The sequence below is a fragment of the Toxorhynchites rutilus genome, chromosome 1 (assembly GCF_029784135.1).
Source record: "Toxorhynchites rutilus septentrionalis strain SRP chromosome 1, ASM2978413v1, whole genome shotgun sequence".
Classification (NCBI taxonomy): domain Eukaryota; kingdom Metazoa; phylum Arthropoda; class Insecta; order Diptera; family Culicidae; genus Toxorhynchites; species Toxorhynchites rutilus.
The window spans coordinates 88,179,560-88,194,005 of NC_073744.1; the positions used below are offsets into that span (position 1 = coordinate 88,179,560).

General features: G+C 35.2%; 1 protein-coding gene across 3 annotated transcripts in view; it reads left to right on the forward strand.

The window, feature by feature from the left end:
• LOC129762724 (DNA polymerase eta) overlaps positions 1-14,446 on the forward strand; it is a 104,726-nt gene that overhangs the window by 60,928 nt on the left and 29,352 nt on the right. Inside the window, exon 5 of one of the 3 annotated variants that reach the window (XM_055761240.1) lies at positions 6,368-6,406. The exons of the other annotated variants lie outside the window; for them this stretch is intronic. Within the exon in view, the coding sequence (XP_055617215.1) occupies positions 6,368-6,391 (24 nt within the window). The 3' untranslated portion in view covers positions 6,392-6,406. Of the gene's footprint in view, positions 1-6,367; positions 6,407-14,446 lie in introns of those variants that run through there. 3 annotated transcript variants of the gene reach the window in all.

Here is a 14,446-nt window from a genome sequence, read left to right on the forward strand (position 1 = left end):
AAAATGCGCTTATTTGGAAGAATGTTTATTCGCTAGAGAATTGTTTCACCTATCTTCAGCCAGAATTTCAATTTTTTTAATCGGGTCTAGAGAAAGTTATTGACTGAAACGTGAACTTGTGTGATGGGTTTGTATGAGAAAAACATACCAAATTTTGGAAATCGAAAAAAGTTGTTCGAAACATAAAAATGCGCTTATTTGGAAGAATGTTTATTCGATAGAGAATTGTTTCACTTATCTTCAGCCAGAATTTCAATTTTTTTTATCGGGTCTAGAGAAAGTTATTGACTGAAACGTGAACTTGTGTGATGGGTTTGTATGAGAAAAACATACCAAATTTTGAAAATCGAAAAAAGTTGTTCGAAACATGAAAATGCGCTTATTTGGAAGAATGTTTATTCGACAGAGAATTGTTTCACTTATCTTCAGCCAGAATTTCAATTTTTTTAATCGGGTCTAGAGAAAGTTATTGACTGAAACGTGAACTTGTGTGATGGGTTTGTATGAGAAAAACATACCAAATTTTGAAAATCAAAAAAAGTTGTTCGAAACATGAAAATGCGCTTATTTGGAAGAATGTTTATTCGATAGAGAATTGTTTCACCTATCTTCAGCCAGAATTTCAATTTTTTTAATCGGGTCTAAAGAAAGTTATTGACTGAAACGTGAACTTGTGTGATGGGTTTGTATGAGAAAAACATACCAAATTTTGGAAATCGAAAAAAGTTGTTCGAAACATAAAAATGCGCTTATTTGGAAGAATGTTCATTCGATAGAGAATTATTTCACCTATCTTCAGCCAGAATTTCAATTTTTTTAATCGGGTCTAAAGAAAGTTATTGACTGAAACGTGAACTTGTGTGATGGGTTTGTATGAGAAAAACATACCAAATTTTGAAAATCGAAAAAAGTTGTTCGAAACATAAAAATGCGCTTATTTGGAAGAATGTTTATTCGATAGAGAATTGTTTCACCTATCTTCAGCTAGAATTTCAATTTTTTTAATCGGGTCTAAAGAAAGTTATTGACTGAAACGTGAACTTGTGTGATGGGTTTGTATGAGAAAAACATACCAAATTTTGGAAATCGAAAAAAGTTGTTCGAAACATAAAAATGCGCTTATTTGGAAGAATGTTCATTCGATAGAGAATTATTTCACCTATCTTCAGCCAGAATTTCAATTTTTTTTATCGGGTCTAAAGAATGTTATTGACTGAAACGTGAACTTGTGTGATGGGTTTGTATGAGAAAAACATACCAAATTTTGAAAATCGAAAAAAGTTGTTCGAAACATAAAAATGCGCTTATTTGGAAGAATGTTTATTCGATAGAGAATTGTTTCACCTATCTTCAGCTAGAATTTCAATTTTTTTAATCGGGTCTAAAGAAAGTTATTGACTGAAACGTGAACTTGTGTGATGGGTTTGTATGAGAAAAACATACCAAATTTTGAAAATCGAAAAAAGTTGTTCGAAACATAAAAATGCGCTTATTTGGAAGAATGTTTATTCGATAGAGAGTTGTTTCACCTATCTTCAGCCAGAATTTCAATTTTTTTATCGGGTCTAAAAAAGGTTATACACTGGAACGTGAACATGGGTAATGTATTTATATAAGAAAAAAAGCCAAGTTTTGAATATCAAAAAAAAATTGTTCGAAACATGAAAATACGCTCATCTGGGGATAGTATAATGTCTACTGAAATTTGAAAAGCTCCCCCCACTTCAATCAATCAAGCTTGAATATAAGTATAAAACAACATGGGACAATTGTGTTTGGTGTTGTTTTTTTAAAAGCTGGTGACAAACAATAACTTATTTGGTGTTTTTCCAGAAGATTAGGCATAAAAACATCGTTTTATGAAGAAAGGTGAAAATTGTCGAAAAGTAACATGAGACAACTATGCGTAGAACGGAAGAATAGTTCATTGCAATTTTCAACACACGTTAAACGAAGCCAAATAGACTGTAACGAACGTAGCTCACGACACCTTTTGGGATTGTTCCAACAAAGTGGCAAAAGAAAATAATAAAGGGTGTGTCACATCAAATTGCATCACGGAAAAAACGGGGTCACCTTCGTGCCAAAGAAAATGAACCCGCCCAACGCGCCGGAGCTTCGCCCAATAGAGAAATATTGGGCGATTATGAAGCAGGCCCTCCGGAAGAACCCAAAAGTTGTCAAATCGGAGGCGGACTTCAAGAGAAAATGGATTTCTGTTCAAAAAAAACTACAACCTGACGTTGTACAGAACCTTATGGACGAGGTAAGGAGGAAGGTGCGAGCATACGGGCTTGGGCTCGAAGTATGAATAAAAGAAAATGCCAAAAGTTGTTTAATAGTTTTTTTTTTACTGTCTAAAATTTTCAAAAGGATCGGTCTACTGGGCGAATTTCTACAGCGTTTTTTCTGTGATGCAATTTGATGTGACACACCCTTTAAATGTCTGCAAGGGTCAAATGACCCGTTGCGGTAGTTAGGGCAGATTACATATGATTCTCAGTAAAAAAAATAACAAGAGAGGAGTAAACACTGAAAAATACATTCGATGTATATTTTAGGAAAAGTAGTGTAGACAAATGATGTTGTGACATTGTAATTTGCAAGAAAATTTTTACTAAATGTTTAAATGGGTCATTTGACCCCTCGTGGTAGGTTTAGTGTTAAAATACATCAAAATAAGATGGTAATCAGATCGGTGAATTAAAACAATACTCTAATTTATTTATTTTTCATCCATTTTTAACTTCTTTGATTTCAAAACTTTAGATTTGTGTATGAATTATTGTTGAATTTTCCAGGTATCATATAAACCTAATCCTCTTCCTTTCACGGGCTTGGAACCGTCAGCTTATAAAGCTGGCGAAGTTGAATCCAACTAATGCTTATAAAAAAATATATACCAAAAACCCACTTCTAGCATAAAAAAAGTTATATTTGAATATAAAATATTTGTTAATTTTGTCTGAAATTGTACTTGATTCCAACACACATTATGCAAGAAAAATATGTGGAATCTTTAAGTAAATGTTTATCCCTGATGCAGTCTACATGTCACCACCTATTGCATTTTTTGCAGTTTACTCGATTTACTGATCCCGAAAACGATGTGTCATTTTCGGTTACTCCGCAGCCCGGACACATTTGTTCAACATTATTGGAATTAAAAATAATGTTTTTCAAAATTCTCATCCTCTCATATTAAGGATGGAATGAAGCGCTCAGAAGACATTGGTTGGTGAGATACATCTCAATATTATGGAGAACATGAACTCCACAGTTTACTCCATCTGGTTGATAATGGCATTTCATAGCTACTGGCGTAAAATTATTTAAAATATTGAGAAAATTTGAAATTTTACTATTCCTGGCGTGTGTCTTAAGATTCGTTTTGATTAACTCATACATTTGATCTGAACTATACATATGCTTAGAATCTATGAAAATAAATATATTTTTTTTTAATCAATGAGGGCCAAAGTGAAATGAGCCTTGAATAACATAGGTAAAATTGAAAAATCAGCAATACAAATGTTCGAACAAATATTCTCTAAAATATTAGGATCGACCAACGAAAGCTCAAATAACATGGGAGTTTGGTCACAAAATATTCTGTAGGCATTGGGAGCAATGGAACATATAATATTCTCTATGTAAAAGTCTACCAGAAAGTTGGTTAAACAAGTGTTCCATCCACATTCAAAAAGTGTCTTGAGATCACCATACTGTAAGGTAGATTCTCTGTACATTAATTTTATGCCATCGCATTCTTCGGTTCTCGGAGCAGTATAATAATCTACATCCTTCAGCAAACCGTTCGGCATAAATCTCCCAAATTCTTTGGAGACAGATTCTTCCATTCTACAAACTGACGAATTTAGTTTAACATCATTCAGATTTGATTCGTTATCGAAATTGTCAGGCTTCAAAGCTTGGACGCCTTCTACAACAATATTTAGCTTTCCGTCATTATTTTCACATTTTTCCCACCATCGAGAAATGGATTCCAATGAATCTAATTTCTTATCACAAAAAGGAAACTTCCGTCTGCTCTTGCCTTTCTTAAATTAATCCTTTTCTCTGTACAATGCTGAAACACGTATTGTGCTTAGAGGGGTTTGGACTGTTGAAGCTAGAGTAACGAATAATTCAGAATTTTCCAATTTTCTTTTTCGGGAATTTTTATTCAAAAATGGTGTGGATGTTGCATCAGGTCGTTCAAAATTCTCAATTTTCGTATTTCGCGTATTTGGCACTCGCAATTTTAAAGATTGTATTTACATTTTTTCATGAATATGTAAAATATAATCATCGATTCTTACCCGATCTTGATTGCCAATAAAGGTGCCTTTTTTAATATCACATTTTATGTCCTTGTGATATTCTTCAATGGTCCCATTATTAGATTGATTGAATTTTTGCCTTAATTCAACGTTCTGTGTTTCTGGGTAACCTTATAAGTTAAAAGAGGGGTCCAGAAAGGTAAATATGTAATGTATTTTTTCAAAAATGTGTTGATGAAGGTATAAATTGAGTTTGCTTCTGATGCAACTATCCCAAAATCACCCAACTCTTCATTCACCACAGCTTTGAAATCAATCAATCCTCGTTGGTAAAAAGGACTTGACTGATAAATTGTTTTGAAATCATCATAATTTTCTGTGCCAAAAACGTTACTTACAGTGCAAGATTCTGTATCACTTGGGAATTATTCATCTGCTTTCAAGAAACTTAAATAGTTTGTCAAACGTTCATAAGAATCTAATTTAACATTTGTCTTTTTAGTCAATAAATATCTGATAAATAACTTTAAAATATCGTAAACCGTGTCGGCGTATCTTATATTGAACAAAGACGCAAACACAATTTTACAAAATTTATTATCGGGATGATATTTCTCTGGTATGAATTTGTCTACATCCCTGTAAAACATTTTCGTCAAATGAGAGCTGCACAGCTTGAGAACAACAAAATCTAATTTTTTATTCACATTTTTATCTAGAACCCACGCTTCACAAACTTTGAGATACTGCACTATGGACATTGCATTAAAAGATGACATAAGTGCATTTATCTCAGCTGAAAAATCTGTTGTAACAGTTCGAAGAATAGACGAGAGTCTTTTTTTCGTGTTGTTGACTATAAAATTTGCTATCAAACGCAAATTAGTCTCAATATTCCCGGTGTAGTGATTTTCAGTAAAAAAAATTGGCGATAGGAAATGGTTTTAATTTGTCACGAGGACAAATTTGAACGCGTGCAATTAAACTGTACAGAAGCATACTACTACCGGATATAGAATACCATTGGACACCAGTCGCATCTAGATGAAAGTCAAGTGGACCGGATTCAACTGAAATATTAATAAAAATGTCAAGCTGTGCTTTCGTCATTAGAAGAATATTAACAGGTTTGTATTGCAAACTCATGATTGAACTCTCAGGGTTCCTCGACAACTCTCCAAGCGCAGAGAAGACATCCTTATCTTCTCGTAGCTTATATCTAGCCTCAGAAGCAATTTTTCTGGCTGTATCATCAGAAATACAACCTCGAAGGTTTCTATCCAAATCAAACGAAATTTGGTTCTCATGAAGAATATCTACTTGGTTTGTGATGAAATCACGAGTGGTGGTTTTCAGAATTTCCTGTTGTAACAAAATTCTTTATTTTCCCCGAATTGTGAGGCCAATGGAGTTGGGTGCTCTTCAAGACTGTCGAATTTAATTCGCTCTTTATATCCAGTCTTGAATCTAATCAACCTGTTTTCCCCAACTAACAAACATTGTAATTGCTCTCGTTTCCAAACGAGATCTTTTCCAGAATCCCAGAAATCTTTCTTTCTAAATTATATAGACCTATTGTCCCTTTGCGGTAAATTAGTAGGGTTAATATCATCTACATTACCAAGAGATATTTGTGCAACGAATGAATTTGAAGCATCGTTTACATCAAGGTCATTCAAAGTATGTACACTGTTCTGAAATTCTTCAAAGTTTGACACTTCGTCCTGTGTATTAGTGCGGTTACTTTCGCCACAACTTAAAACAACTTCCTGTTGTGACAATGTACAATCCATTTCACAACTTTCGAAGTTAACATCAATGACGCCGTTTGCTTCTGTGTTATCAAATTTATTATTTTCAATTGAAGCAAAAGTTTGTATTGGATCCGAAAAATGTGCGTCATAACAAATCGAATCTACATCATTAAATAATAATGATGGGCCTCCTCTAATAGTTGAGAGGGAAAATGATGCCTTGTCAACTGAGGGTACATTGTCGCATGAAGGCAATTTCGAATGATGATTTATAACATCATTTTCCATATCCACGTTAATGACAGAAGACTTTCTAATTTTTTTTATTAGGGTCAGAATCTTCAAGCGATTTGATGCTGTATTTTTAATCCCTAATACCGCAAACGCCTCAGGATCTCGCGTATATTCTCGATCCATCCATCTGGGTCCGTACTTGGTTGCAGAATAATCCCTCAAACGAGTTTCATCAGCACTTCTTTGGTTGGACCACTTCTTCGGTTGCGCCATTATAACTGAAAAGAAATCTGCGAAGAACTGAAGACAAAATATCGTTGAGTAAAAAGATAAACGATATACTAGAGATTTATAATTTCGGCATGTGCTTTAAAAATTTATTTTTTTGAAAAACAGTTATAATGCTATTCAACGCCAAGTTCTAAAAAACATTATTAAAAAATTTAACCAAATATTAAAAATTTATATTTATCAATATGAAACTGAAATTCACTTATTATGAATATAATTAAAAGTCTTTTTTTTCGTTTATTTTTACACCTACATAAGTTTAAAGGAATTTAACTGTATTGTTATTAGTATATACATAAAACATTTACATTGTTTCTTAATTCTAGTGGTTATAAGGTCGGCTCGAGTTTAGCAGTAACAAATTTTCTCCAGGAAAAGGATGGCATATAAAGAGATTGTAACAATGTTGATGATCACACTCAATTCCTAAATCTATTCTTATATCCGTTACGTGATTATATCTATTATATATCTATATCTATTCATGCAGTCACCTATTTTTTTGGTGTTTGTGGATTTAGTGCTTAGGTACTACGATCTGCTGATATCATTGATTTTTTTTATAAACTATAAAAATTCAAAATGGATTTTAATATAAAAGGTTTATAGGTTCAAGCACCCGAAAGACGCCCACAGCTATTCCATGCCAAACCGATTTAGTGGTTCTTAGATTTTCGTGAAAATTTGTAGTTTTTTTTCTTATTGCGAAATTTTAGACTAGTTTTTTTAATTTTTTCATTTGCGTGCCCATTTTCATTTTAGGGTGGTCTCAAAAATCAATTTTTAATACCGTAACGCTTCGGAATCCGGATAACTTTTTAATCCGGACTGTTCGGACCCTATTCTACGCACTTTGAACATCTTTGTAGCACGTTTATTCCCCCGTTGGGAAATTCGTAAAAAATTATCAAGCAAAAACTCGCGATATGAAATAGAATAATTGATGTTCGAAAATGAGATGAGAAGTGACCGACTGATCTGGCGTTTTAATGTGTACTGAGAGAGAGTAGTGACCGGTTGATCTGGCATAAATAGTCCTCTAAGGTCCCGTGTAGCAAACAAAAATGAGTACAACTGAGAATTTATGCTACACGGGGGTACTCGGATGGAGCGTATCGAGCTACCTAACATGGACACCATTATAGAGCTATTCCACACCAAATCATCCAGACAAAACAGCATATTTTGATCCGGCCCTCTCCGAATTTATTGAAGCTTGGTACTTATGATATATGAAATATGACAGATATATGAAAGATATGAAACCTACCCAAAATAACAATCTTCATTATCGTATGACCAATTGAAATTACGATTGATATTTTTAAAGCGTATATTAAATTCATTGATCTTTTTTTTTCAAAATATCTGAAGCGCCCCTAATCATCAAACATTCTGTAAAAGTGCTTGGAAGTTACATTTCTTACATTTTTATATTTTCTGAAGCGCGAGCTAATTTCAAGCCCGCGAGTACATCCACCTCGTCGATCTCATATTACAGTTTTGTTCGTCAGCCAGTGTCGCTGACCAGGTTTAATTATTTTTACTGACACTAACTTCAGTACCGCGAATAAAAAAAAATAAGCTCGGGTTTCTATGTGGCTCGTGGCCGGCCAGTTTATAAACAAATTAATGTTTACGATTGTATATAGCCAATTCGATTGCAATTGGTTAATTTTTTCCCCTCTCTGAAAGCAACTCCAAGCACCTCCCGTAGGAATCTGAATTTAGAATGAGCTTGTAGGATTAAGTATGTATAGTGTTAGGTTAATTTTATATTTAGTTGATATAAAATAAAGAGTCGGGAGTTAGACGTTAACAGGATCGGTCGTGTTTTAGTTGTACGGAAAAATGAAAATCCAGTTGCTCACTAGGCAACGGTACATATCATAACACGAAATTCAGATGTCTGATTAAAATGTGATGTTTGTTAAGTTGTTGGAAAATCAAAGAACTATTTTGAAAAATATTACTCAAAAATTGAATTTATTATTAAAAACTTTTATATTTCATAATATATATTTTTATAGGAAATGGAAGGGTTTTAACAAAAAGCCAGGCTGGGTAAGAAAGTAAAAATTGCTCCCAAACCAAATCACTAGCTCTATGGTAAATATTGTATAGGGCATCAAATAAGAAATTTTGACTATTTTACTAGATATTTGTGACTGTTTTCAGAATTTTATCAGCGTTGTGCGGTACAAAAAAAAATATTTATATTTAGATTTTTCTTTACAAATTTGAGACCCGGTACTGGTTTGATTTATTTTTAAATATGTTCATATGTGTTTTTTTTTATATTTGTGATTTTTTTTCAGAAAATTTAAAGAACTGCGTTACGCATTTGTGTTTTCGTAAAAGAGCTCCAAACCTTATTACCAGCGCTTTGGAAAATATTGTATAGGGTACCAAATTAGTAACTTGTGTAATTTTTCTGAATTCCTATATGGTATGCTTCAAATCAAAGTGATTGTTTTTTTTATGTCATTCTCAATAGGTTGGAAACGAAAATATGGGTAAAAAAACTCAAAGTGCAACTTACTATTTACTGACCTATCTACATTGATCGATTCTCTTCATTGACTTTCTCTTTCGATAACTACGGCCTTTCCGACAGATTCGGCAGAGTTTTATAAAAGAGGTTTCCTTTTACTCTCTTGATCTTTGAACACATCAGGAAATGCTTTTATCACCGAGTCATTAACTAAAAAGAATGTCAATGAAGGGATCGATTGAGTGTGTTTCTACGCTTTTTTTGATTTGTTTGATTTTTTTCAGAATTTTAACAGTGTTGCGTGATACAAAAAATATATATTAACAAAATTTTGATTTTTCTAAGCTATTGAGACTCAGTACTGGTTCAATTTATTTTTAAATATGCTTTTATGTTTTGTTTCAGAAATATTCAATAATTTAAAAACAAAATCTTTTTTTCTATTTCCCTAAAATCTATAATTGTATTGTATTTATGTGTTCGTGGAAAGTGCCCCCTAACCTTGTATTATATAGTTATATAGTTCATTATGGAAGTTATAGTGAAAAATGTAGTTTTCCCTTTTTTTCACGCCTGGAACTTATTTTTTTCACACTTGGAAATGAAAATTCAAGAAAATACTCAAATAAAGTAAATCCTAATTTTCACCGTCAGCAATTTTTTTTCTATGAAATCGATGATTAATAAAATCGTGGATTTAAATTCATGCGACTAAACATGTCAACATCTGAGCTATTTACAGAATTATCCAATTTCGGATAAAAAAATCGGAATGCCAAAAAAATTAATTTTCGATGGTAATTTTATCATAGTATGATTCACTATGAGTTCTTTTTTTTATACTTTCTTTTCCAAGCTATTGTAAATGTCGTGAAAAAAAGAAAAAAAAACTACGGTTTTAGCCGAAGCCAAAGCTCATTATAAAGGGTGTGTCACATCAAATTGCATCACGGAAAAAACGCTGTAGAAATTCTCCCAGTAGACCGATCCTTTTGAAAATTTTAGACAGTAAAATAAAAACTATTAAACATCTTTTGGCATTTTCTTTTTATTCATACTTCGAGCCCAAGCCCGTATGCTCGCACCTTCCTCTTTACCCCGTCCATAAGGTTCTGTACAACGTCAGGTTGTAGTTTTTTTTGAACAGAAATCCATTTTCTCTTGAAGTCCGCCTCCGATTTGACAGCTTTTGGGTTCTTCCGGAGGGCCTGCTTCATAATCGCCCAATATTTCTCTATTGGGCGAAGCTCCGGCGCGTTGGGCGGGTTCATTTTCTTTGGCACGAAGGGCACCCCGTTGGCTTCGTACCACTCCAACACGTCCTTTGAATAATGGCACGAAGCGAGATCCGGCCAGAAGATGATCGGGCCCTTGTGCTGCTTCAATAGTGGTAGTAAGCGCTTCTGTAGGCACTCCTTAAGGTAAACCTGCCCGATTACCGTGCCGGTCATCACGAAGGGGGCGCTCCGCTTTCCGCGAGAGCAGATCGCTTGCCACACCATGTACTTTTTGGCAAACTTGGATAGTTTCTGCTTGCAAATCTCTTCCGGAACGCTGAATTTGTCCTCTGCGGAGAAGAACAACAGGCCCGGCAGCTGACGAAAGTCCGCTTTGACATAGATTTCGTCGTCCATTACCAGGCAATGCGGCTTCGTCAGCATTTCGGTGTACAGCTTCCGGGCTCGCGTCTTCCCCACCATGTTTTGCCTTTCGTCGCGGTTAGGAGCCTTCTGAACCTTGTATGTACGCAGGCTCTCCCGCTGCTTGGTCCGCTGGACGAATGAACTTGACAAATTCAGCTTATTGGCGACATCCCGGAGCGAACTTCTCGGATCACGTCTAAACTGCTTAACTACGCGCTTGTGATCTTTTTCACTGACGGAGCATCCATTTTTGCCGTTTTTCACCTTCCGGTCGATGGTTAGGTTCTCGAAGTATCGTTTTAGTACTCTGTTGACCGTGGATTGGACGATTCCCAGCATCTTACCGATGTCCCGATGTGACAACTCCGGATTCTCGAAATGAGTGCACAGGATTAATTCACGACGCTCTTTTTCGTTCGACGACATTTTTCCAAATTTACGAAAAATTGACAGTGAAGCATGGCCAACGTGATCTATACACTTTTATCTGATTATAAGCGAAAGCTGAAGATATAATTCCTAAAAATTAAATTTCTACAGCGTTTTTTCCGTGATGCAATTTGATGTGACACACCCTTTAAGATTCAGAAAAAACATATAATTATCTAACTCCCAACAATACTTTCCATAGCGCTGGTGATAAGGTTTGGAGCTCCTTTCACGAATACACGATTACAATATTGTAATATATTTTAGGAAAATAAAAAAAAGAAAATTACAAAAAAATCAGCAATAAAAGAATTAGATATTTTCGTACCTTGCATTCTAAAAAAGATCACCAATATCAAAAAAACATACATATTTAAATAGAAATTAAACCGGTACTAAGTCTCAAAATTTATAAAAAAAATCTTAAAAATTATGAAAAAAATATAATTTTATTAATATACATTTTTTGGATCATATCTAGAAAAGGCACACATTTAAATTTTTTATTAATTTTTAATTTTTTTCAATTTTTTTATTACTGAATCTCTAAAACTCCCAAACAAAATTTCAATGTTTCAAAGTAAGGAAACTCTTCCTGTTTATATACTTTTTAAAAAAGAGTTTTATTAAATTCCTAACCTACTTATTCCCTAGCCGACGTCCAGTGTGAGAAAAGAGAGCGAGCCACATGTCTGTGGCCTTTTTATTATTTCATTCTGCTGGGTATGCATATCGCATACCGCTGACGATGGATGTGCCGCGTGGCGTGGTATACCGGCTGGATTTCCTAACGGCTCCCCTTTTAGTCGAAAGTCGTCCTCGGCTTTCCTCAATTAACTTGCTGCGGTATGAACTTAACCCTCGGTTTCTTCTGAATGATTCCCGGAATAAAGCGCAGGAGAAAACGACTGCAACAGAAACCACCGCTTATAAAATGTGTAGTAGGCTATAAATATTGTGGCGCGGTATTGTATTTCAAAACAAGAATTAACCGGGCAAACGTATCGCCCCAGGCAAACGTAACGCCCCGGGCAGACGTATACCGTCCGACGCTCGCTAGAGCTCGGTCGGACATTGCTAAAGGATCGTATCCTATGTTTCAAACTAACCGGGCAATCAGTGGATCCCAGGTTTGCGTGCGAGACACCGCCGCTTCCGACGGCGGGTCGGCGGTGGACTCGGATTGCGTCATCTTGGCGGCATGGGCCGCCTCGATTCCTTATCCTCGCCAAATGGGGACTTCGTCCCCATTACATTGTCCTCAGAATAAATTTCGAAAAACGAGAACAAGAGAATAAATTTATAATAGAAATGTGAGGCACATGATGTTTTTCCCGCGCCAAATATTTCTAGCCTACTACACTTTTTCTAAGCGGTTGTTTCTGTTGCAGTTGTTTACTGTGGCGATTTATTCCGGTCACCCTTCTGAATATATTCATCTACAATGTCCTCCATACTACCCGTTGGCGTGTCTCCCTTGATAACGATTTTGGTTCTATTGCATGGTGGAAGTATGTTTTTGATGACCAAGGTGAAAATGATTCCAAGGATGATTAGAGTTGTAACGGAGAATGAACCAAAGGATATCCACTTGAAGGTGCGCAAACTTCCGTGTATGTTTGTCGTCGTCAAGTTGAGCTTGTGCAGGTGTTCTCGATGATTTAGATGAAGTTTCTGTAAGTAGTCTAGAGGCATACGATTGATGATTTCAGTGGCGTTTACCTTTAACCCGGTGGTTGGAATAAAAGACGTTGCAGGTCCTTCAGCGTCGAGATTTGTATACTCCTCTCCATTTAGGTGGATAGTACATCCGGAGAACTGAATTAAGAAAGATCCCTGCAAGTCTTTCGTGTGTTTAAAACAGCTTGAAGACATAGTCATGTTTGCATCATTTACAACGATATTGGCGTCGTTGATTTTCTTTACAAAATTTTGACCATACGTTTTCTCAACCATACATTGGGCAGAACTTCCACTCATTAGTTGTTGAATGCATGCTCCTGCTACTTCTAACTGCGAATCTTGGCAAATGTAAAGTCCTCTGGTTTTAGGACATAAATTTTGCATATGGTAAGATTTGGGTCCTTTTAGATAGTAGTTTGAAGATAGATGAACACGTGTACCATTGGTTATGACTGGTTCGATGTAGTGTAGCTCATAAATGACATCCTTAATTCTTGGAACTTTTAAGGTGTAGATAATTGAATGTGAGGTTCGAAGAACATAAGCGCTGGCGATATCCAGAATAGTGCCGAAGGAATCTAGTTCGAAATTGTTGCTGGTGAGAAACTGTTGTGCTGCGAAGATTTCTTCTGGGCTGATGAGGCGGCTGCTTGGTATATTAAACCTAGCTAAAGTTATAGCCTCCTCTACTATCTCTAAATTCTTGATGAGCTCATCTAAATTAAATAAAAGATTAACTGATTCAAATCCATCCATTGTTTCATTATATGACTTGTAATAGTCGGTAGCTAGCAAAGAGATAGTTTTTGTTAAGTTATTGATTCTTTCTTCAAATTGCTTGTTAATTGCTGTTTGCTTATTATTTTGTTCAATTAGTGTATTGGTAGTGGTATTAATGATTTTCAAATCTTCGGCATCCGGGCTGCCTGATATATATTTCCAGGCTTTTCCTAGGGTTTCCCATCGTCTGAATCGTCTAATATTTGGCGTTTTCAGTTTTTCAAAAGTTATTAACAATTTTTCTTGTTTAGATTTTATAAGTGGGCTCAGGATGTGTCTATGTGTTATCTTTTCATTTGCAATTACAATCAGTTTTTCAATAATGGATTCAATAGAACTTACATTTACACGGTGGATAATTCTAACATAGTTATGGCTTATTCTCGCAGGTCCTAATGACACAACAGCTAGAGGGTTTTGATTTAAATCGTGTATGCGGACATCGCAGTGTCCGCCCTGGAGTAGTAGACATAGTCTGGAAGGAAGATCATATAAATGAGGGGTTTAGATAGGAGATCTTTTGATGCTTTTCTTGTGAATTTTGATGTTTGTGTCGTCGGTCACTGTCTTGTCCGTTTCAGTTTTGATGTTTATGAGTCGATATCTGTGTCCGTGAGGCGTTGGATGTGCTTTACATTTTACTAGTGCTTGTCTATTTACCAGTTTCTTGAAATCGTCCTTTGATATTATGGGTAATTTAGAATTGTGATTGTTTGCGTCTAGGGATATATTGTCTCTAGCGGTCTGAAGTGTTTTGTTTTTCGAAAGGTTGATTTCGTCAATGTTAAGGGACGATGAATTTCCAAATATTATTTCTCTAGGTGTGAGTTTTGTCGTCGTATGCTTTGTCTCGTT